The sequence below is a fragment of the Vigna angularis genome, chromosome 3 (genome assembly GCF_016808095.1).
Source record: "Vigna angularis cultivar LongXiaoDou No.4 chromosome 3, ASM1680809v1, whole genome shotgun sequence".
Classification (NCBI taxonomy): domain Eukaryota; kingdom Viridiplantae; phylum Streptophyta; class Magnoliopsida; order Fabales; family Fabaceae; genus Vigna; species Vigna angularis.
The window spans coordinates 11,778,843-11,804,672 of NC_068972.1; the positions used below are offsets into that span (position 1 = coordinate 11,778,843).

At 29.9% G+C, this 25,830-nt stretch overlaps 3 protein-coding genes across 3 annotated transcripts; 1 reads left to right on the forward strand and 2 right to left on the reverse strand.

The window, feature by feature from the left end:
* Nucleotides 1-2,170: 2,170 nt before the first annotated feature.
* Nucleotides 2,171-5,600, reverse strand: LOC108341134 (electron transfer flavoprotein subunit beta, mitochondrial). The gene is made up of 5 exons (XM_017578784.2): nucleotides 5,397-5,600; nucleotides 5,033-5,317; nucleotides 4,815-4,895; nucleotides 3,586-3,680; nucleotides 2,171-2,510 (listed from the first exon to the last, which is right to left on the reverse strand). The coding sequence occupies exons 1-5, from the start codon at nucleotides 5,463-5,465 to the stop codon at nucleotides 2,285-2,287; spliced, it is 756 nt and encodes a 251-aa protein (XP_017434273.1). The 5' UTR covers nucleotides 5,466-5,600; the 3' UTR covers nucleotides 2,171-2,284.
* Nucleotides 5,601-8,826: 3,226 nt separating this feature from the next.
* LOC108342308 (RING-H2 finger protein ATL16) lies at nucleotides 8,827-11,018 on the reverse strand. The gene has a single exon (XM_017580067.2). It carries the CDS (start codon nucleotides 10,338-10,340, stop codon nucleotides 9,264-9,266), a length of 1,077 nt encoding a protein of 358 aa, XP_017435556.1. The 5' UTR covers nucleotides 10,341-11,018; the 3' UTR covers nucleotides 8,827-9,263.
* An 8,634-nt stretch (nucleotides 11,019-19,652) lies between these two features.
* On the forward strand, nucleotides 19,653-20,400 carry LOC108342693 (ethylene-responsive transcription factor ERF096). Its single transcript, XM_017580487.2, has one exon. The coding sequence runs from the start codon at nucleotides 19,666-19,668 to the stop codon at nucleotides 20,128-20,130; it is 465 nt and encodes a 154-aa protein (XP_017435976.2). The 5' UTR covers nucleotides 19,653-19,665; the 3' UTR covers nucleotides 20,131-20,400.
* Nucleotides 20,401-25,830: the final 5,430 nt, after the last annotated feature.

The following is a 25,830-nucleotide window of genomic DNA, read 5'->3' on the forward strand; positions in this document are numbered from 1 at the left end:
AAATTTTTGTTAGGTATGAATATTGTATGACATTCTATTTGCAGTTAACTTAGGTAATAAGAATTTACAATAAAAAAGATATGTGTATTGATAAAGTTATTGAAGAATTAAAGGTCTTCATTCATTTTTTGAAATATAGAGGAAATGGATTTGAACATACAGTGGTTTTTGCCAAGAAAATTACTTTTGAAATGGATATAGAATCTTCTAAGTTTTGTAAAAAAGATATTAGTCGTAGAAAGAAAAGATTTATGGGAACGTTGTTGGGCGTCTAACAATGAAGGATCTCTCTTCTCTGTCTATACAGGACATGCACTTGCTTCTCAACACACGCGCCTACACTTAGGAAGGGAATACACATAAGCTGCTGGAGAGAAAAGAGGTATTTCTCATTCACTCACTTTTACATATAAAAATAACTAAGTGTTTATATCTATGATTAGTTTTGTTATTAGTTATAAACAGAACCCTAGGTTAGCTAGATTACATTCTATATCAAATCAGAATGAAATAATAAAATCTCTTCAAGAATTGAACAATTTAATATATACGAAGATATTTTTTATTTTTGATTTAGTGTTAAAATGGTAAAGTCTTTAGAATGTATTCTTTTGAAAGAAAATTTCTTAAACTTTAAAAAATCTTTGAAATATGATAATTTGTTATATCTTGAGATAGATTAAATTTATTTTCGTAATTAAATATCTTAAAAAAAGTATAGGATTGAAAAATAATAAATTGATTGACATTCTTAAGTTTATAAAAAGAATATTTTTTTCAAATGTATATATAACTTGTACAATAATATTAAGAATTTAAGTTTTTGAAAGGACTTTTTCAAAAGTAAATATAATAAAAGTTTATTTAAGACCAACAATACTTCAATAAATATTAAATAGATTGATTTTATTATCTATTGGAAAAATTTATTGAATAATTTTGTATAACAAAAATCACAAAAATAAATTTTAAATAAAATTATAATATATTTTAACATAAATTATTTTATTGGTAAATAAAAATATATCGTTGTTAAATTTGTTTTAAATTTCTAAAATCTTTAAACAACTCTTGAATAAACTCTAATTCATACTTTTAATATTGTCTTGTAAATTTTAATTATAACTCAATCTTATAAAATAAGATTTATACTTATAAATATAATTTTTTTTAGTTAAACGAAACTTTCAACACCTCTCATATAACATAGCATGACAAAAAAAAGTTAAAAAAACCTTCCAAAATTCGACCCCAAGAAACTAAATTCCAGTGTTTTTGTCGCCGAAGATACCAAATAAAGTTGGGAATTTGGTTCTCCGAATTCTGAATTCCCTACTGCTACAGTGATCCATATTAGTGTGAAAAATAGAATAGCTAGAGTCTATTTAGATAATATTTTTTAAAATATTATTTCTGAAAAGAAAAAATCTGTAGTTGAACTAACTAGATTGAATTCTTCAATTTTACAAATTATTGTTCAATTTTAGTGGTTCAGAAACAAGTTGACATTATCTTACAATATATAAAGCAAACTGTGGTTTTCTTTTCCTGTGATTAGGTTCTCATCTATGGGCTAATGTAAATGCAAAAAAGCATTTAACAGTGGCATCATTGTTTCTCATATTTTAATAATTTTAAAAACCAAATTAGCAGTCTCCAACTCAGAAATTAAAATGTTTAGCTGAGTTAAAGTGCTGAACAATGTTTAGTGGTATGTATGATATCAATTTTAAGATTTATTATATTTTTTCTTTAATGCCTTTCAAAGTGCTCAATAATAAAATTGTTTATAATTTTTAAGGCTTGTCGGATTCTTTCAGTAGATATGTTGGTACTTAATATTATTTTTAATTGAAAATTTTAGAACAACGAGTTTAAAATTTTTTCTATATATGCTCTTCTTCCTTATCTTCTTTAATATAAAACTTCATACTCTAATTTTAAATTCCTAACCTCGTTGTCCTTATTTTCAATTCTCCATGATGAGAACTTGGATTACGTGAAGATGAGAGTTCTCTCACATTAGAAAATTAACCCACTAACTACACTTACAAGAACATGACTTCGTAACTAAAATGATCAGAATGTAGAAAATTACTACCTTTTAAATGAATTGTCTTTGAAGAATTCTTTATCAAAACACACTAAAAAAATGGAATTTGCTATAAAAAAAGTAAAAAGGAACACCATTTAATTTATCGTGTTAATTGATCAAATGTATAAGAATGTTGGATCATGATTATTCATCTTTTCTTGAGAAGTAACTGGGGTAAAGAGAGAATAATCAAATGACATTGGCCTCATTTTTTAGTTTGTCGATCAGCTCATCCACAGATGAAAGAATAACCCCTGCTTTTCTCTTGGGAGGTTCTGTGACTTCAACTATCTCCAAATCAGATTTGATTTCCACATTCAACTCCTCCGGAGTGAACTTTTTTATGGGTTTCGACTTTGCTTTCATTATGTTTGGAAGAGTCGCATACCTCGGTTGATTCAATCTCAGATCGGTGCTGCATGAAGAAAAGTCACCAAGTCATCCAGATGTTAGAGCAACACAATACGTCCAACTATGTATATCAAGATTCGTATCAAATAAGTATTTATGAAACATGTCATCTTAGGTAAACGCAAATGGATTCTTATGTCACTGCTCATTTGAATCACTTTTACCAATGTATATAGTTTACTTTTTGTGGTCACACATGTTCCAAAGCATGGGTTTAACAGAAAAGAATCATCCTCACGATATTCCTCTTACGTATTTGAATCTCAAACGAGGCATTAGTGACAGCGTTTCTATTGTATTATAGTAATGCATATACAGTAAGTTGCTAAAATGAATAATATTATTGTGCACTTCGAGTTCAATTTATTGCTGTTTCTTCAGAGGGTGCAAGGAGCAGATACCCGCCTGAAAATTCAGAAAACTTTCGACATCCTTACACTCTCAGCATGGTTGCTTGATAAGAGATAATCTTGTAAGAACAATCAAGAAACTTGATATAGTTGCATCATAGGGATGTGCATCCTAGAGAAATTTCAAGAATAGTTATGAATAGGTTTGTAATCATTCATGTATATAAATTTCCAAGGCTGAGTGCACTTTTACTCAAGCTTTACACTCAGTCTCAAAAATATTATCTGCTTCAGTATCAAGTAACTAAAAAACCAAAAATAGAAAAGGAGAAAACATAGCATTAAAAAACAAATTCTACCATACTTGTGATTTCAAACACTCCCATGCTAAACAATACAGAAAATAAAACGAAAACTACAATCTTACATTTAACATGATATTCCTTCTTTTCAATCACATTAGTCAAAGAGAAAGCTTTTCTTACCAATTTAGGGAGAAGTTAGTTTATAAAAGATTGTACGATGCTTCATGATCCAATTGGTTAATTGAAATTTAGTTATGAATGAAATGAAAAGAAAATAGAAAATAAATGGGTCTTAGGTCACCACCATGTGATAAAGATAAACCCAGATGAGAGCAAGTATAGAAAGGCAAGGCTTCTTAGAAATATAGATAGGGTGGATATAATCCTTTTTAAACATAAAAGAATAAAAGAATATGACACTCACGTTATTACTGCTGGTAAGTTCAGACGCACAGTTTCTATACCATCATCAACCTCTCTGTCCACTGTGGCAACCCGTTTCTCTTTATCAAGGACAACCTACTGGAAAGCAGCAGTTAGTTATAAAATAACTTTATCAGAAGAAAGAACATTTCATATTTTAGCCTAGAAAACATTATCAAAACAGGAGCACTGAACTGCAAATTTTCTTGGGCATCTGCTACAAATCTGTTCTATGTGCCTATATAACGAAAACTTAAGAAATTTTACCACATGAAAACTTGATTACTCTAATTCAAACCAAGCAGATGACCGGGTATCCTTCCAAGAAAATCAAGTGGCAAATAGAGAGAATTTTTCTGAAAGCAGTGGCTAAGTAACTTGATCAATAATTTTTGTTACAAAACAGTTTTACACAAGAAACAACAATGACCAAATTCTAAACTACTTTTGATAGAACAATTGAGGTAAAAGGATGTCACAAGGTCTGATCTTACAAGGAATCTGGGATAAGTTCAATCAATGTTCAAGAATATTGAAGAGGTAACAAGAAACATATTTCAGATTCAGTAGAACACTCTCGTAATCGAGTTTGACAAAAGAGCTTGATTCCTAAAACCATCTATGATACCTGTGTGGTTGAGGAATTACTATTAATACCCTTCGGTAGAAAACATTAAAACACATACATATACCCATAACCATAAGAGCTTCAGTTCCCCGTCTATTTTTTTTCCAAGATAATATCTTAGATTAAGGCTTCCCCAAACCATGGTTTTTGGAAAAGCTACTACTAAGTTCTTCGTTCTAAGTTGGAGCTTTCCCACAAACCACTACTATCTGGGGTGGGGACAGAACCAAGTATGCTATTAGTGGTTGGTTTGCCATATACACATACCCATCCTAAAATAAAATGAACAAAGGAAGTCCTATACTAACGCCTAATGACTTCACAAAGGCATCAATAACCCTATTCTAGATGGACAGGGCAGTGATAAATAGTAGGAAAAAAAAAATGAGAAAACCCAATCAACGTCACTGCATTTGAAGGAACCCATTTGGTGTTCAAAGAAAAGCATTTAGCTTTGACCAAATCGGGAATAATGGAGGAGAGAAACAGTAAAATAATCTGAATACAGTGCATTAAGATGACATGTAACTTAAGCACATCATAGATAAGTCATGAAGACATTGTTTACTAATTATGCAAATGATAAAATGGACAACGCTAACCTTTGAAGCAAAAGTCCCTTGAGGCCAGTTGAGGAGTCCTGCTACCATCTGCCCGGTCTGATTGCAATCATCATCAATAGCCTGTAAAAAAATAGCAAGAACACTTTATAGAGAACAACACAAGTTGAGCACCAATTTCTACTTATCCCCAGAACACCCGCACAAACAAAAACCTGAATTTCCACAAATACAAGAAAGGATAACAGTAGTAGTAATACCTGCTTGCCAAGGATGAGAAGATCGGGTTTCTCAATCTCCACGAGCTTTCTGAAGATTTTGGCAACCGAAAGAGGGAACAGGGAAGCAGTGGACTCGACGTGGATGCCTCTGTTGGCTCCCATGGCAAGACCCGTTCGGAGAGTATCTACGCATTGAGAGGGCCCGATGCTGACAGCGACAACCTCGGAGGCCAAGCCAGACTCTCTGATGCGAAGGGCCTCCTCCAGGGCGATCTCGCAGAAGGGGTTCATCGACATTTTCACGTTCTGGGTCACCACCCCCGTCTGCAAAGCGGCGTCGTGTTGAGCCAAATTGGGACGGAGAGAGAAAAAAAAAAGGTGAGTTTGTGAGTGAGTTTCTTACCTTGTCGGGCTTGACCCTGATTTTGACGGCGTAATCGACCACTCGCTTGACGGCTACCATTATCTTCATTGTGATTGGTTGAAGGTGGGGTGTCTGTTTAGGTGTGGAGATGGAAATGATATACGGAAGAAGGAGAGTGCATGTGCTCTGTTTGCTGTTTCAACTGCAGACTAAAAAACAACACAGTTTAATCAGAGATGAACACCAACACGGTTAAAGCTGCTGTTTTAGATGTTACTTTTCAAAGTAAAAGTAGGGTTTTGCCTATTTTCACAGTAAAAAAAAAATACATTTGTTATTATTAGTATTTTAATGATAATATTAAAAAAAAAGTAGTGTCTGCATTATTTTCTCTTAGGATAACTAGAATATTATCAGAATAGAATTAGTAGGTAATCTAAATATGTAAAATAGATCATATTTATTTATAATGTAATTTGAAGTTACTAGAATAATAAAAACAAATATTATTCAATTTATAAAATTAAAAAAAAAACAAGTATTTTGTCTTATAACATAAACATCAATCTTTAGTTGAACTTAATGTTTGATCCAAAAAGACTATTGAGTCATGAGAAAGGAATAACTATGCTATGTTAAAATTTAAAATTAAAAAGAGATTGATCAAAGTTATAATAATTTATGATGATGAATTACTGGACATTTAGAATATTGTAATATGTTTGGGTCGAAAGGATAGACGTGTAGAAGAAGTTGGTGGCGCTGCAATTGATCTTATCCAAGGTTTTAGCTTAGCGCTTATCTCACTCAACACGACAAACATGACCTGGCTCTCCATCTCTATCCCATGCTTTTAGTAACAAGGTTATTAAAGGAGAAATTTGTTGGAAGAAGAATAGAGGTTTGGGCAGAATTTAATTTTTTAATATACTCTGAAATGAATCCACAATATATTTTATTTTAATCATTCTAAAATTTATATTTTAAAAAGAATTTCTAAATTTAGAAACATATTTTGTAATCTATATATTTTTAATTATATTCTGAATTATACGATCAGATAAGAATTTTCGATTCAAAAAGAAAATTAGAAAATTTTGAATGCATTTGAAGTGTATTTTCAAATTTGAAAAAAATACTTTTCAAAATATACATTTCATAATGAATAAAAAAAATAAAATTAAGGTGCATAGATAATTTTTAGTTTTTATTATAATTTTAATGAGAACAGGGGTTTATAAATTTTATAAATAAAACAGGTGCAACAAGAAAAAAATGCCATTTGTGTATTGCACAACACAACAATTTGTAGTCGTTACATAAAGGTGCGTTCCAAAGACAAAAAGGGTGTGGATGGGCAGTTTCTTCCAACACCTCCATGTATTTCTCCCTATACCCCTAAATTAATAAAATTATATTTTTATCTTTTTTGGATTATAAAATCTGGGGATCAATTTTAACTTTCAAAAAAAGTCAGTTTTTTTTTTAAAAAATGTTAGACACTGTACAATCTAAAACTAAAAATAACTTCTAAATAATATAATTTATAGTGAAAAATAACTTTCGAATTATACTATCCAAAAGCTTTGTTTTTTTTTTTAAAAAAATTGAATTATATAATTTAGAAAAGAATTTTTTTTAAAAAAATTAACTCATGAATTATATAATCCAAAATTCGTTTTGTACTTTTGGAATATGAAATTCAAAAAGGATAAAATGGAAAGTTTCTTTAATATAGGTGCAGAAGAATGATATGTAGGTGCAGGAAGAAACTGACGTGTGAATACAATTAAAAAGAAAGGCCTGTGAAACCCAAACCCTGAGCTGAATAAATGTGAACAACAAAGAAAATAACGAAATTATAAAGGATGTTTCTTCCTACATCTATCAAATTTCTTGGTGCAACACATTATAGGCTTTAGGAAATTTTGATCCGAAGTAAAGGAGAGATGAATGTCTTCAGAAAAAAAATATTTTAATTTTTTTATCTTAAAAATAAACAGGTGTAATTCTCTTAACTTAAATATATTAACTTCCATTTAAGTAATGTTAAATGACATTTTAATTAAAGTGTGTCAAAATATGTAATCAAAATGTCCATCTAAAATATTTATTAACAAATAAAAAATTAATATAATTAAATTAAAAGGATTATATCTTTTTTTTAATTCGAAAATTAAATTATTCAAAAATTTCATTAAAATAACTTTTAATTTTATATAAAAATTCATAGACTAAACTAATATTTAATCTATTTTATTTTGCATGTCACAGTGTCGAGTCTTTCCACACCTGCCGTTGTCACACCAAAAAAGGTTGTATTAGGAACGTGTCCAAATTACTTAAAGAAAGTTTAAGGAAGCGTATATAGGCGATTCTAAGAATTATTTTTCGTATGCATTCTTGTTTTTGGTAGAATATTCTTATACACTAAGTGAAATTTCTGACAGAGAAAAAGAAAAGGCAGGTGGAATTGAGAGAAAATGATATCAAATCTTGCACCCACTGTGTGGTCTTATTCGAAGAACATTTTTTAAAAATAAATTTACACACAGAAGAAAAAATGTTGAGCTGATTTAAAAAACACAAGACAGTGAGGCCCCATGGCATAGAAGATTATCTTTTCTCTTTTTGGGGATTACCTTCTTTAAACTTTTGGTTGTGTTTTTTCTTCCTTCCCTTTTTGACAAAGATGTAGCATCTCACGGGTTCCTGAAATGTGCAGCAGATCTTGTAGCTCTGCCCATGCTTACGTGCACATGGTCTTCAAACAGACCACGATTTTGGGGGACTCTATTATCAGAAAAACATAGCAGAGGATGCTTTGGACATAGAGTAAAACAAGAGGTAAAACTTCGTATCAATGTTTTAATTTTTCCCTCTCATCAACCTTCAGAAATTACTATGTGCAGACAAATATTTGGTAGGGCAAAATCATAACTACAACGATGATTGATGAACTACTACCACCAATAAATTTGGATGTTCCTTCATTACTTAATATAATATTTCAACCGCAAATTAATGATTGATTCTTACAAGCTGGAAACAGATGAAACTGTGGAACAAAAACCATCACCAAACCAACCAAATATGACCAAACTTATCTTTCCATCCACCAGCATTACAACACACACTGTGTACAAAAATATAATTTTGGTGGGTGAATATTATTTATCAATGAAAAAGGACTCCCACCCTCCTCCTCCTATTAAAATAAACCTTGGGACACCTTCACCTATCTACTTCATATTCAACCTTGGATTCTCCATTTTGGTAATTGCTCCACTTTAATTTCCATCTGTTTTACTTCTTTTTCTACCATTACTTTTACTTCAGACCCATATTTCCTTATTTCTCTTTTTCTTATGACATCTTTGTATTTCAATTTGATTTCTTTTGCATTTCAATTAGGTTTACATAACTGATTTTTTTTAAGGTAATATTAACATAGTTGCTATTGAATTTTTTTTCAAGAAAATAGCCTTTTTGAAAAGTAATAACATTGTTGCTTTTGAAGAATTAATGTCCAGTTACCTTAAACGCAACTAAGCACAAACGTGCACTTAATCGATCCAAAGTGGAAAAATATTTTTCTTTAGAAAGCTATTCTGTGATGATTTCTGCAATGATGCTCATTATCATATCTCCTTGTCATTTGAAGCAACCAGACCGAACCACAACACGAAGCCATTTTATACACTCAGAAACATACAAATACAGCAATAATGGTTTCAAGTTAAAATTAAATGCAATTGAATATTTGTGTGTCATACAATCCTATGACCTGTTCATCATCTAACATAGTAACATCTCTATCTCAGAAAAAAAGAAGAAAAAAAGTAAAGACCTAAGAAACTTGCAAGTTGCAAACATAATGGAAAGAGGGAAGGGAAAAGAGAAATTTCAGGGTTCCAAAGAAACAGGTTGCACAGAACTCCTGGATCTACTTCCATGTCCGAAGGAAAAGAATGATCTCTTGACTCTATTGCTACCACTACCACTGCAGCCTTCGGTGGTGCTGACTTCATTGACTTGCCTGTTCTGCAGCCTCAGAGCTTCTTGAACTGCTAAATAGAACTGTCTATCCCCTGATGAGTCCATGGAGAAAGACCTTCTGATTGGTTGCACTGAGAACTGGTTATCTTTTGCTCTAATATCAATACACTCATCTCCCATGCTCGTCACTTTATGCAGTTTCATTGCTTTCTTCTGCACATTTCCTTGTTCCAATTTCCTTGGCGTACAAGAACTAATAAGAGATGTTGGTGATGGTAACTCCAAACCATTTCCTCTCTCTCGCAAATTTTGGCTTCTATCGTGGATATTACCCAATTCAATTACAACAAAATCTTCATCTCTTCCTATGTGGTTTTCCCTTGGTGGAGTTTGATCCGGAGGGGAAGAAGACCTTAGTGCAAGAAGCTGCTCAACGTGGAATCTGCTTGTCAAGGAAATGCTTGTTCTACAGAGAGGACAATTGGCATTGCTCTGAAGCCAAACATCTATGCAATCAATGTGAAACACATGACTGCAATTTGGTATAATCCTGAGCTTCTCATCTTCTTGAAACTCATTCAAGCAAACAGCACATTCTCCAGATTCTCTATCATCCCCCTGTGTCTTGTATTGAATCACAGGGATTAACCGGATCATTGCCTCATCCAGTCCACGAGCTTCTGTGCCTGGTGAGTACATGGCTGATGGATCTTCACGCCTTCTAGATGGAGAAAAACGTCTTAGAATATCAATTCTGTGCCAATTGAGGCAGCATTTGATCACAAAGATGTAGTAGCTCACAAGCAAGAAAGCCGTGGCCATTATTCCTATTATGGCAATTGCGATTATGGGAAAACTGGTGCTAGAAGAATGCTGATGAGGATGAAAGAACGAACCCCCTGGACTTGTGACCGGAGAAAGTGCTTCCGATTGTGACACATGTTGTGAGACATAAATCAAGTATCTTCTGCTTGCAAGATCCATCCCAGATGTCAAAGACAAAAATGCAGACCAATTGGTTCTCTCAGATCTTGAACATAAGCAAAAGACATGAATAGAATGACTCCCCAATGTAAGAGTTTAGGTTGAAAATAAATATCAGCTGTTTGAAATCCAAAGCTTGTGTACTGTGTACTACTTGAGGTAAGCTATGATTGTTATCAAGTAGAATATATGGGAGTGAACAGAGTTAACGAGTGAAGTACTTGGCTTTTAAGTTGTCATCAAATAGGGAGAAAAAACTAGTTTTGAAAAAAGATGGCTGAGGAGAGAATTGAAAGCAGATTCAAGACTATTAAACCAATGAAAACTGGAGGAGTATGGAGAAGGGAGAAGATAGCAAAGCTAGATGGTGTTTAAATGAGGGTGGTGTGGTGGGGGTGAGGTGGACAATACACTAAGGTCTTGAAATTCAATGAAAATGTTGACAAAAACCTGTTTTCTTTATTGAGGTTGGAGGGTGGAGTCTTAGCTCAGACTACGGAGTTGGTGAATTTCTCAGAGGTTCCCAGAGAGTTAGGCTAGAAAATTGTTCAAGTGTCTTGGACACTGCTCCTATTATATTTTACGTTACAGCAGCGTATGAACAATTTAAAAATTAGAGACCTTAAACAGTGTATGACGGTCATGAACAGTGATAGCACCATGTGTTTAATGCCATAAGCATCCTATCATAAATGATTGAATAGTTTAAATATTTCAGATTTGTATATGTACAAGCAATAGTTGTACTCTATTTTCATCATAATCAATGAAGGAGCCTACCAAAAAAACTTGTTGAGTCCTTAAAAGAGACCACTAATTTGTCATGGAATAAAAAACAGTACTTTTTTCTCGTTCCTTTTTATACTACATTTTTTTCTAATATTCTCAAACTTCAATAATACACACTGAACAGACTTTCTAAATCATGTGTTCTACCTTGATGCAGATAGATCATAATTACCTAGAAATACTGCACACATATAATCCTTTTAGAAGAAATTTGAATTGATATGGATAACTTTTATATATATATATATATATTATGGTATCAGTACGAATAGGTGCACTACATACTTAAATGTGCACATATTGTATGTTGACAGTTTCATGGTAATTAATGTGTTGGGCTGAAAATCAACTTCAGAATTTCCTGGCCATTCTTTTGAAAAAAGTGATTGTCCCTACAGGAGAAAAGAAACCTTGGAACAGAAAATTTTTATCAGAACGTTAGTGATAATTGTTCTTTACATTTAATCAATCATTCACAGGTTATTAATCCAAAAGGACAAAATGATCATTAACACACCAACATCGGTGGAGTTCAACTGAGCAAGGTACAAAAGAAAGAAAATCTGTTTACTGGTTTTGTTTGGTAACTAGATAGGAAATAAAAGTTAATTTTTTTTCTTTTTCCTAGTAAGCAAACCAGACATAAATAAGGTTAATGAAGAAAAAAGGGGTAATTTTTTTTTCAACAAATTAAATGATAATGAATGATAAAGAAAAGGTGTGAGACAGGCACCCCCACATGCAGCCCACCATATGAGTCCTTAATCAAAGGGCTGACCGTTGAGGGAAGATGTTGACTGTCCGCCTATCTTATTTGAAAAGCTTTGGGCAGAGGAAGTGTGGCAGTGGTCTAACGTTAGGGAAAAATTTTAGGTGGGTCCTGAATTCCTGATGCAGTGGCTTATGGCAAAGTCAAATATATGTGCAGTGTTGTTGTGTTGGATATATCAAAGGTTTCAGAACCGACACATATTCACATTTGGCTTCTTCAGAAGCAGTGGAAAGAGATCGAGCAAATGAAAGAAAAAAAACAGACAAGGTTTCCCTTTTGCTTTCCCACTTTCAAAAAGTGTTTCACACATTAGTCAAAGATTTTAGCCTTATGAGCCTTGTGGCATCTGCCAGAAGAAACTTCCCCCACCACTTTTCCTCAAATTTTCATTAACCCATCGTTTCAAAATCTCATCCTCTCTCTCCAAACTTATCAAAAATCTTCCTTTGTCCTCCCCTCATCATCATCTGCGTTCATATTGAGGAGAGTTCTTCTCATCCAATACTGAATAATATATAATTCCTTCATCGAGAAGTCGCAGACAGCAAGAGCCCGTGTGTAGTGGTGACTTCAGATACTCTTGTGAATTTCTAGGTTGAATGTAACATATGATCTAACTTTCTTGGTTTGTATATTTCGTTTTCACATTTAAAATTGTAACTGAAAGTCAAGCTTGGTCTCGGAAGCTTGTTGACTCAGGTTATATTATTGTGAAGAAATACTTTTGGTCATTTAATATGATGGGAGCACATGTGTCCCTGTTGTTGAGCATATACCTGCAGCTAGTTAATGTTTCCATGGTTGCAGTGAAATATTGGACCACTATGCTGAGGGAAAATAATACAGATAGTAACATTTGCGTGAGGGAAAAGAGGCACATGGATATGGCATGGAAGCAACAGCTGTTATTAGACAGTTTACTTGGGAAAAGAGCTCACACACGCAAAGTTTTTCTAAAAAAATCCTTAAATTTTCACAATTATTGTCTCTTTTCCGTCACTTCACCGCGCTACTGGGTTATGCTTACTTAATGTCACTTCTCTTTTTGGGTGGAGGAGGGACGCTGTTCATTTCTACTGCCCTACAAATTTCTTCTCTTCTTTATTCTACACACATAAACTTGCAGAGAAATGCATGTGTTTGAACTTCTAGTATCGTCCCAAGTTAGAAAATTTGATTTAGCAACATTTCATATTCGTAACAACTGGGATATCCGTGATTTTTGGTATCCATCTGGCCTTACAAGAATACATGTTAACTTATCAATCCAATTTAAAATTTTGAATCATACAAATATAAAATAGTTTTTATTTTAAAAATGTACTTTTTTAGTAATTAAATAAAGCATTCATTAGAATGTTTGTCTTGTAAAACTTTTATATCAAAATAAAAGTTACAAAAAGATAAAGTCTAAAAGATATAAATTAAGGTCTCAATTATAAAAAAATGCTAACTATTTTTATCATTATATGATGGACATGACATGAGTTAAGTTTTTTTTTTGTTTTTTTTTTTCAATTAAGGTCTTATATGAAATTTATTGGTAGTCAGTTTTTTTTTTCGTTTTGAGAGGAAACATCAGTGGTTAGTCATTTTAAAATATTTAAAGTTCGCTGAAAACGTGTTAAATTATAAATTGTATTTCCCAAATATAACGTTACACAAAAAGAAAAAACTAAATAATAAAGACGTGTTCATGTAAACATCAAAACGTCAACACTGATTGTGTATAAAAAAAACATCAATTAATATAAAAAAATATTCAAATAATATTGTATGTTTCTCAAGTAACTTCCTTAACACAACCAAAAAATAAATAAATACATACTAGAATACGTGAACTACAAGTGTGCCTTGTCATCAATAAATACTTTTTTTTCGAACGCATTTTCTTATCTACTAATTATTTACAATATTCAGCGGACTCTATATATTTTCGGACTCGTGTTCATGAGAAAGGATGACCAAATTGTGTTTCCATTAATTCATGGTTTAAAACGAAAATGTAGGAAGCTCCTATAAAAGATGCTATCCATAAAAGACGAATATATTTAGTTTCCCGTTACAGAATTACTTTAAATTTCAAATAGTAGTTATTTTATTTTTAAAAATACTTTGGCATACAATAATTTATCCATAGGTTTGAAAGACACAATTAAGGGATTCATGTCCAAATGTTGTTTTAAGTTATTTAAGGATTCAGTTCAGTGCCACAAAGATTTATGAAAAGATTAATGTTAAATGAATATTCAGAGAATATTTTTACGGATTTGAAAGTGCGTCAATTACTTCACATCCATTACTAAATTATTTAATAACCACCCAAACCAATTTTATTATTGCCTTGTCGTCAAAATCAATCTATAGATTTTACATTTAAGATTTGAAATAATTTTAAGATGGATCCTTGAAAGAAAGAAAAATGTCTGAAAAAAATGGCAAATCACTCAAGAAAATGGCAAATTTTTTTCTATCTATTAGATTTTTTTAGGATAATGATACTTTAACAACATTTTAACATCATCTACGTGTCATTTTATGATTGATCCATGTTAGTGTTTATGATTATTATTATTGATTGTAGAATAATTTTGGACTAATCACAGAATGACACGTAGATGATCTTAAAATGTTATCAAAAAAATATTGTTAAAGTATCGTTATTTTTTTTAACTGAAATTTCTATCGCATGATTGCATCGAACATGTCAAATCAACAACCATCTTAGTTTCTTAGTGGGGAAATCTCCATTGTAGAACGCAATGTTCTTATGTTTCACATTATTAGTTTTGTTTAAACAAAAGGAAGAAAAATATATATTTGTTATTTTTAGGGTTAAAGACATTACTGAACTCACTTGGTTTCCAATGTGCACGTGTCTTCACGTGTTCTTCTGACCATACAAGGAAAATAGTTCCCTTCCTTTTAAGATCTCTGCCACTCTGTACCTTTTTAAATCCACATGAGAAAATACAAACTTTTGCATGCATGACTTAGTTTAATTTTTTTATGTAACTCACTCTGCATATAATTGTTTATTTTTTTTATTAGTCAACATAAATTACTTTACTTACACTTGTATTTTCTTTTGGAAAATTCTTAAAATTAATCTTTCATTTAAGTAGAAAAAAGTTAAATGGAGATCGGTTTAATTATACATCTAATTATATTTAGTAAATAAAATAAGTTAATTGATTCTATCTAACTTTAAAGTTAACTTTTTGTTTTCACGTCAAAGGAATAAGAAAATAAAGTGATATTTTTAATAGAAATTTTAATTTATATTAATGATGAAATGAAAGCAAATAAACCGGAGTAAAAAAAAACTATAAAGTTTTGCATTTGACTAATTAATTATCCGATCATGAAACATTCTCAAGTTTGTATAGACAAAAGTTTAAGCAACTAATCACTTCCTCCCTAATTTGAATCATTTATGGTCTTCCAATATGTATGATCTGGTCAAATCCCAAAATGAGTTGAATATCTTAAATATATTTTAACTTTCACTTCAAAATCTAATACTTTATCCCTTAAATAAAATATATTTCTTCTTCTAAAGTCTATTCCCATCAATTCACAAAATAAAAAACTTCCTAATCAATCTTGATTTCAAGAGTAGAAAACCTAGATCTTGGCTCAATTATCAATTGGACTCAATTACTACCTCATGTCCCATCTCAGGTTATTGACTTGGTCAAAGTCATTGTGTTCAATATTTCTTCAGTTAAAGAAAGGTATTCTTATGATTGAAAACTGTGAAAATAATGTTTTTTTTAAGTTATTGACGGTGTTTTCATTATAAAAAATAATCAAAAGGATTTAACCAACTTGTTGTTTTATATTTACATCACAACTTATAATACTACTTAATCTTAATTTATTATATTATATATTAGGATATGGAAGGAATTATAATATAAACTTTAATTTATTTTTTAAGTACATTATTTTTAAAATATTTTACATTGATTATATTATAAATAATATTTTTATTTTAAAAAATATTTTATCATTAATATCAATTTTTTTAAGATCTAAAATATTGAATTTTAAATTATGTCAGTATATTTCAATGAGATTTTTTTTTATAAATTTAAATTTAAAATATTAAATATTAAAGTAGTGAGTTTGTAATGTAATTTAATCCTATAATTTTAAACATTATTTTTTTTCTACCATAAAGAGACCTTCAATTTCTAAATTAGTGCTATGAAGAAATTTTTATAACTAGGACCATATATAAGGTTTATGAGTTTAACCACCCAAGTCTAATAAGATATAAAATTTAAAACTATGAATTATAAAAGTAAAAGAGATGTTTTTTATCTTAAAAATATAAACAATTAAAAAAAATATTAATTAATTAAAATGTAATTTTTCAGAGATCCGAGAATCAAATAAAAAATTAATTAAGGTATAGATCTTATAAAATATCATTATAGTAAAAGTTATACAAAGATCTTAAAAGAAGCTAAAAAATAAAGACTTGCAAAGGAGATAGATAGTTTAGTATGTTTCTTTAATATTTTAAAATAAATCTTAAAAATGAAAGTCGAATTATTAAATCAAATATTATAACGTAAAAGAAATTATGTTACAAGTTTATAAAGTTCTTAAACCGCTGCCAGAGTAAACCTTTAAGGTTAATTAGTGAAAATATATGTGATGTGTGTTGTTTTTTTCATGATACCAAAAAAGTAATGATAATATTATTATTAAAATTAAAAAATAAATTTTAATAATTTCATTATAAATATTTTTTATTATTTTTGTAAGTAATTTTATTATCAATAGGTATTTTAGTTTAAAAAATAGTTAAATTAAAAAAAATAAAAAGGTCGAATAAAATTGACAGAATAATTAATTTAATTTGTAATAATATTTAAAATATAAAAATAAAAACAATATATATATATATATATATATATATATATATATAATATCAAAAAATTGTGAGGAATCTTCTTTGTATGATGATATAGTTAAATTAAGTAATTTATAAAATTATGTTTGTATATTGAACAAGATTTGTTCGTCTGCCTGAAAACGAATATTCAGCATTTTAATTAGACTACTTTATACTTCTTGTATTTAACATACACAAATCATGCCTAATATAAAAACTGAATCAAGTTAAATTTGAAACAACTACAACAAATATGCATTTTTACCATGATTTATTAACTTTATTCAGATTATATATCATAATTATGAAACATATATTTGATAGTTAAGATGCAACACAAAAATTGGCAACCGCAATAGACATTTTTATGTAAATTTAAACAAGACAGTAATTAAATCATATCCCTTACAAATTAACGTATATCTTGATAATTATTTTTTATATGGCTGAACTAAAACAAAATATTGTCAAGTGCAACTAAAATAAAACACAAATTTTACAATGTAACAAGTAAGCAAAACATTATAAACTTAAAATAAACGACAAAGAATTTTTTATTTTATTTTTTTCAAATTAAATTTGTAGTCGCGTTGTATCTCCACCTTTACTATCTGTTACCAATATTTTCATACTCTTTTTTGAAAGACCTTCAACATGCTATACATAATTATCAATTGAATAAATTGTCCACATATAATAATATATATTATTATTAACATAAATCTTCTAAAAATTTTAAATTATTTGTAATTTTTCAGTTAAATATAAAAAAAACTTTTTAAGACTAATCAATTATTAAATTTTAGAAAAATAGATCAAAGTTCTGATACAAAATTTTAGAAAAAAAAAAAAGAACAAACAGTGATAATAAAGTTCCCTTAAAATGAATTCAACCATGGCTATGGAACTGGTATATATATGTATATATGATTTATGGTCTAAGATATTTCATGATAGATATTACAGTTTCCATCACCTTCCCCAACTCAAATGATTTTTTGGCCTTCACCCACACTTCTGCTCTAAATGCAGACTCAAATGTGTTCTGAGTTCCATAAATGTTAGTCATGGAGGTTTGTTCGAGATACCCTCCAGTACTAGATATTTGACTTTCATCATTACCATAATCACATAACCATTTATGGTAATATCCGTACTTTTATATATATTTCTATTTATCAGACTCACTGAAGAAAACATATTTTTTAATAAAGAAAAATTTGAAAAAAAGAAAAACATATATTTTTAATGAAGGAAATTTTGAAAAAAAAAAACATTTTGCTTCTAGTTTACCTTCTTTATGTTTTGTCCAAGAACACACCACTCCAATATTTCAATATAGAAATAAATTTTAAAACTTAAAAGTTATTAAAAAGAACTCTATTAAGTTTAAAATAAATTTGAAATTAAAATTGAAGGCAAATGTTACCCTGATATCTCACCATTGTTTGAAAGCAAAAGGAATGGTGTCGAGCCCAATTTTGTAGATCATGCCAAAAAAATGTGGCCAACAATATATCACTTTATTGGGCCTATATCCCTATTGTAAGCTATGTGGTAAGAATGAGATTCGAGTCTATGTGAGTCCACTCGATAAATTCATATATACATTTTAAAATTAGTGCCATTTATCGACAACAAAATATTCTTATTTTTGCAAAAGTGACCGTCATATATATTGAACTTGTTTAGCTCCTTTTTATGCTTCAAAGACTCTAAAAAGGCTTGTTCTTATTCACTGAACACCTCTGCGAATAGTAAATTTGTTCCGAATCATATTAATCAAGATATTCACCAACTTTAGACACTTCTACTTTCCAACGTACAAGATTTTGTCTTTTCCTTTAAATAAGAAATAAAAAACTCTTTTAAATTCAGTGTTAATTCTTTTTTATTCTGTTATATGGATTTGGACATATTCCAGATTATGGCCCAGGTAATTTTTAAGTTGTTTTAAGGTTCTTTAAATTTGGTGAAACTGCTACTGATCTCACACCCAGATTTGAAAATAAAATCTTATTGTAATACCGATGAGTCTAACTTCATTTATACATGGTTCAATTGTTGCTCTTCTTTCATTTCAATCAATAACTTGTAAATCATATTCTGATTCTTGCACCATTTATAGAGAATCTCATTCAATCCCTACAATTACTTCCAAGAAGACAACCCAGCCTCAAGATTCCCCATCCTTATAGTGCTCTTCAACATTCATTTGCATTAAGAAATTTTAATATTAATAAATTCATAATTCTACAGTATTTTTCTAGAACCAGGTTCTTTCTAGAAGAAAAAAAAAGATCATCTTACAGTAGGAAACCTAGTTCCTTCTGCAGAAAAAAAAAATGTGGTGGGTACTGTGTCCGAAATTATAATTATATATGCTCTGAGATCATTAGAATATTGATTACCTAAGTAAGCATAAATAAGCAATCTGACTTCAGAAAATGGTAGCACTGAGCAACACAAGTACTAAAGACCTTGCGACGTTTGACCCTTTCAACCAAGTTGCATAAAATTGATGAAGGTGGGGTTACCTTTACTTTTAATTATTGCAATATTGGTTTCAATATTTTTGTGAGCCACAAAGTGGTATTTGTTTGCTTGTAAAATGAATTCCCGAACAACGATGGGTAAAAGGCATTTAAAAGAGATAATGCTACTTGAATGAAAAAAGAATTTCAAAACTTTGCAAAGCCACCACCTTGACCATCCAAATACAATGGACACAAAACTTTTCAACATCGGTCATTGGTTTCAATAGCAGAAACTTCTTATCGTCACGTGCCAACAATTCTCATGTACATTTTTTCAACCGTATATAAGACCACAAATCTCCTCCTGCCTTACCATGCATGCAAAAGAACAAAAACCAAACCATGGATGAGGAAGGATCAAGGGGAAAAACCAAGGACGAGCCTGGAGATGTCCGTTACCGGGGGGTTCGCCGGCGGCCCTGGGGGAAGTTCGCCGCGGAGATTCGAGACTCCACCAGGCAAGGCCAAAGGGTGTGGCTGGGAACTTTCAACACGGCGGAGGAAGCAGCCAGAGCCTATGATAGAGCTGCTTATGCCATGAGAGGTCCATTCGCAATCCTGAACTTCCCTGAGGAGTACCCTATGACTGCTGGTGGTGCCACTAATGCCGCCACTCATTCCTCTGTTGCTTCGTCGTCCTCTTCCTCTTCCTCCAGGCATGCAAATGTGGAAGCCAGAGGAAGAAGTGACCAAGGAAGACAAGTGTTTGAGTTCGAGTACTTAGACGACAAATTGTTGGAGGAGCTTCTAGACTTTGAAGACAAAAAGAAAAGGGGCCCCTGAAAAGGAACAACCACCATATATACTACGTACTGTATCAAACTATGTCTTTTCATATTTTCTGTGAGTTCGTATTAACTTCCTTCTAGTAAATTTAAACACATGATTACATGTCCCACAAATGCTTCCAACCATAGTATAATTTCTCTGTCAAGAAGTTACCATTCCAACGATAATGTTTTTGGAGACAATGCTACTGGTTCTAGTAGCACCAATTATGCATGTATGTCTAATATTTAGTAAGAGGTATCAAATGGAGATAAAGTATATCCATCCCCCGTCAAGTTTCTCGATGATGCTTAATTTCACACATCTATGCGCACAAAAGAGAATTTAACCATTGTTTATTACGTATGTAAAAATAGGCCAGGATCTACTTGTAAATAATTAGTACAAAATAAATACTCATGATATATATATAATATGTCATTAGATTTCATTTTCAGAGAGAAATAACAAATTTTATTCATAATGACAAAGAATCACACTAAGTAATTTAAGCTATATATATTGGTTACCTGAGCAACACTTAAGCTATTCGTTCATATATGCTAGAATACTTAGATATGTATATAACTAATATAGACTATATGTATAATGCATTCTCAAAAACTCCAGAAAATCTGATAGTTCTACTTTGAATCAATATGAGCAAAAACATATTTTTTAAATTTAGTTTGAACGTAGCACCATGATTTGAATTCAACATTTTCAGTTATTTTCCACTGAAGGTTGACTAATCTTGAATACAACCTCATTAATGTGAACCAAACAACAAAAACAGAATTTTGCATTTTTTTTTCTTTTTTACAATTTCCCATATGTTTCCACAAATAAGATGCATAATCAATAGCAAAATGATTAGAGAAACACCACCATTTATATAATTCTTTCACACCATATAAAAGAGCAATCAAAGTAGTAGGTGAATTGCATATTCAACCACCAAAAAAATCAGCAAGTCGGTTAATCTTCAATAGAAATATAATACTCATTTTATCACTCATTTGAATTCTGTTAAGTAACACCATTCAAATAAATACAGTAATATTGGACAATGGTTTGTATAGCTCCCCCACAACTTCTAAAGTCAATGACTGAAAAAGAAAAATCAAGGATTTCTTGTTCATATATATAAAACATTAGACTTTAGTAATTTTACATAAGATTTTATTAGATCGTGTAACTTCTTATCATCAAGATTGTTCACGTCAATTTCTTTTAAAATTAAACATCAATAAAAATGTGATAAAATATTTTTTTAAATATCGTATTATGTTAATTTTTATTTATATATATGTTTAAATAATTTTCTATTAATATAACAAATTTTATATATATCCTCTATCATAAAACAACTTTCAAATTTTAAAAAACTATAATCCAATAAAAGAAATATCTAAATATTATATTTATTAAAAGTTACACTCTAGGTAGGAAAAGTGTTTAGTAGTCGGTCAACCTGTAAATCGATACTGTCTTGTCTGTTTGTCAAAGTAATTTACCAGTAGGAATCGGATTACAATCAAATCTCATTATCGTGTAACAGAGATAGCCAAATCCATTTACTATTAATTCTAAGAATTTCCTTGCGGTTTATATATAATATCACTATATATATATACCTCGATATTCGGCACTTGTTTTCATTTATATTGGAGAAACATTAAGATAAGAAATTTTAAAAATTAAAACGAGATAAAGAAAAATACAATTATCATCTTAGTTGAGTTCTGCAGTCAATTTGGGAAACATTTTTTCTCCTAATTAGTAGAGTTCACACATAAAGTGGGTGAATGCAGCCTGAACTGATACCATTTGGAATCAATTATAATAAATATAAGTTTCCATCTCGAACTACAATATTGTAATTACTTCAAAATTAAAATTGATTTAGATTTTAATTCCTTTAATTGGATTGAGAAAAAAAGGTTAAAATTATAATTTTAAGTTAAATTTCAATTTTTGTTTTGATCCTTTTTAAACTGATAATAATTATGATTAGAGTGACAATAAAAACAATAGTTACAAGCTATGTATGATGAGAAATCCCAGTATAAGTGTTGGAAAGATAACAAAAATAATAATAAAAGTGGAAGTAAAACTTAGATTAATTATTTCTTATATAATTAATATTTAAAATTAAAAAAAAAAACAGATTTGAAAAGAGAGAAATTATCCTATATACAAAAATTTAACTTGAAAAAATCTTAATATGAACGAAAATTACATAAAACTTTCATTAATAATAATTAATTGGTATATCACAAATTCTATTAGAATTTTCTAGAATCTTACACTTCTCCCTCAGGATAGATTGAGGCAATTCATAATTGTTGTTCATATGTGATACGATGATAATCAAAAAGCTGATTTACTTTGAATATCCAACCTAAGGGGTCCTAACCATTGAATCTAGGTATGTCCAGTTTGATTGTGGTGGGTTGTCGATTTAGAGTTTTAGTTCAACAATTTTGCTTTCCAAAAACCATCTAAGTTTGGTGGGTAAAGCTTTAATAGCACACAAATAAGAGCTTCCATGGTGGCAGCATCATTAGCGAACAATGAACTTGTCATTCTCTTAACGAAAGCACCAAATGATAGAGTTCAAAAGGAAGGAAGGTTAATAGGAAAGAAACAAAGAAGAAATAGAGAAAGGATGGGAAAATTATTTTTCATTTCCTTTCTTAGTAAAATAATCAGCATAAATAGTCTATTATGGAAAATAATTGACTTAGTCAATGGAAAATATAAAAGATAAGATATCGGAAAATCTAATAGGATCATTGCAAAATCTATTTCTTTCCGGATTTATTATTACATTTAAGATCATTGACATCATCTTCCATGAACTTGGGTTACTTTCTTTTCCGTTTAGGTTTCACATGCTTTTCATATTGGTATTCTAATTCATCATTTGACTTACCATCCACTTCAAATTTTTCCTTTTGTCTTTGGGTTGTCAAATTCATATTGTTCTTACAATGTAAAATACACCTTGTGAAAACCCTTCAAACTCCTAGCAAATACTCGTTACTTTTTAAATCGAAATGTTTCAAGACTTGGATATAGTTTCAAACCAAGAAAGAGCGTGCTTCCAACTTCACACCTTCAAGCTAAGATGTTCTAAATCCACGTATTTTCAAGATCGAGAGGGATATGCTTATAAAATACATTTTGATGCTCAAGTTAGCCAAGTGCATCAGATAACCGTCAATGTTATAATAATAAACATAATTAATTCACCTTGTGTATTCGACTATATATCAGCCAAGGCAACATCTACGACAAGCGTTGACTGCATTGTTCATATTAGTATGAAAATTAAAGCATCATTGATATAACTGATTAATCAAAGACTAACCAAGGTGATTAATTACATGGATAAGCAATCCAAGTAAAAGGACTTATAAAGATTGTATAAATAGCACCATACACACACGAGGTAAATTAATTATTACAACATTGATGACTATACGATGCACTTAACTAATTTAAGCGAGTGTAAGTATATATCCTCTCAGTCTTGAAGCCAGATCCAAGTTTATAAGCACACTCATTCTCAATCCCAAATCCAAGTCTTAAAATATTTTGGTTCAAAAAATGCAAAGTCTTTACTAAAACAAATTAGAAAGATTTTCGCATTATATTCAACCTTATAAAAACATATATAATAACATATAATAATATATATTTAATTTGGGAAAGTGAATTGTTATACACTAAAGTGAATTTTTATATTTGTGATTATTCTGGAAATAATAATAATATTTAAAAAGTGAGATTTTTTTTAATAATATAATAAGTGATGAGTTTTATAAAAAGAATCACAAAAAACGTTCAAATTTCTTATTTTTACTTGATGTGATATTTAAGCATCACATTTGTATTTTCAATCATAATAATAAATAATAATATATGTAGCAATAATAAAATTTATTAGAGAGAGCTAAGAATTTTTTTCTAATAATTTAATGCTTTTATGCATTATTTTGGAAATATATTATTAATGAATGTGTATATTCTATGTTATTATATTATATTCTTGATTAGGACAGTTAGTTAAAAGCTTATAGACTAGTAGCAACATGTTTTTTTTTAAAAAGAATAACAAATTAGGATATATCCAAGGAAAGTGTAGAACATTATATTTTGGCCTTTGCGGGACTATCCTAAATTTTCGTATAGCATAAGTAATTTGGGATAAATTTATGAATATTGATTGGTTTGGTTTTAGTCCGAAAAGAACAAAGGAAAAGATAAGAATCAATAACAATAACATCAACTTCACGTGTTGCAACAAGGCACGGCACCTGATAATCACAGATCTAGACACACACGTAAACTAAGTATTTTTCATTCTCATTTTAGTAAATACTTGTTTTCGAATTCCAACATTCACAATGGTTTTTGTGGGATAAAAAAAAGAAATTAATTGATATTACAAAAAATATAATAAAATTAGTAAACGTTTATACATATTAATTAACTTTTTTCTTATGTATATATGATACAACCACATATAAATGAAAATGGAGGAAATATTATTAGATATTGCAACAAATAATGTGGACTAGTTGATCGGATTATATAGTCCAAAACATGTGGAGATAAATAATAATAAAAAAAGTTTAAATATAGGTTTATTCTCTATAAAATTATTAAGTTATCTTTTTGAACATTCTATTTTATTTTTCTAAATTTTGAAATCATTACTTTTGCTATGTGTAGAATGATGGTAAAAAACGTTTGGAAGAATTTCAATGTTTTTTTACCTCTAAGAATTACTTTATTAATACAACTGTAAAACGTGAAACTTCACAATAAAAAAACACGTGTTCGTTTTGTAATTTTTTATAATATATAATTTATCTAAGTCTTTTGATTTCAAATACACATGTATTTTTTAAAGTAAAAATTTAATATAACTTTAAAATAGTGCTTTCAAAACAGGTTATTTACCCGGTCTGATCCAGTCACTTAGTGAATCAATCTAATTCAAATCATTTATTAGTGAATTGAAAAAATTTAAATCTGACTCGATCTATCATGAGTTGGTGGATTAAAGAGATTAGCTCAATGCTCATTTAGTTACAAGGTTTTTTTAAACAAAAAAATTATAATTTTTTTTAATTTAAATCTAAATAAATTTCAATCTAAAATATGTTAAACTTACAACCCAAAACAAAACAAAAAAAGTAACATACAACTCAAATATAATAAAAAACAAGCTTAAAAAGCAAATAAATAAATTTCTAATAATGATAATTTTTGTGTCACTTATCTATTTATATCTATAATATTTTGCTCTCTTGAAACATCTTCTTTATCCCCATCTATAATACAATAAAAAAAGTGTTAACTAATAATATTGAAACACAAAGTAATAAATAATTAAATTAAACTAGATGGGTTCCACGAGTTCAACTTGAGTGAGTTGGGTTCTAAGTGAGTCGGGTTGAAAATTGGACCATATAAAAAAATTTCATTTTTTTCAAACACAGCCCTGTCCAAACCTGTGGTGGGCTGGATTGATCCGTGAGTTCTAACCCATTTTGACAACACTACTTTAAAACACCATACTACAAGTAGTGTTGTCAAAATGGGCCACTTGGTCCGATCCGGCACAGTTCACCACGGGATGACTATTTGGTGAATCACTCCAACCCGACTCATTTATTACTGAGTTGAAAAAAATTTGAA

What these genes read in the sequence shown, in the direction of transcription:
- LOC108341134 (XM_017578784.2), bottom strand. Translation starts at nt 5,465, where the DNA reads ATGAAGATAATGGTAGCCGTCAAGCGAGTGGTCGATTACGCCGTCAAA. An exon ending in TTCTCATCCTTGGCAAGCAG is followed by an intron (nt 4,896 to 5,032) that starts GTATTACTACTA and finishes ATTTTTTTACAG; the next exon opens with GCTATTGATGATGATTGCAA. An exon ending in AACTTACCAGCAGTAATAAC is followed by an intron (nt 2,511 to 3,585) that starts GTGAGTGTCATA and finishes TTCTTCATGCAG; the next exon opens with CACCGATCTGAGATTGAATC.
- LOC108342308 (XM_017580067.2), bottom strand. Translation starts at nt 10,340, where the DNA reads ATGGATCTTGCAAGCAGAAGATACTTGATTTATGTCTCACAACATGTG.
- LOC108342693 (XM_017580487.2), top strand. Translation starts at nt 19,666, where the DNA reads ATGCAAAAGAACAAAAACCAAACCATGGATGAGGAAGGATCAAGGGGA.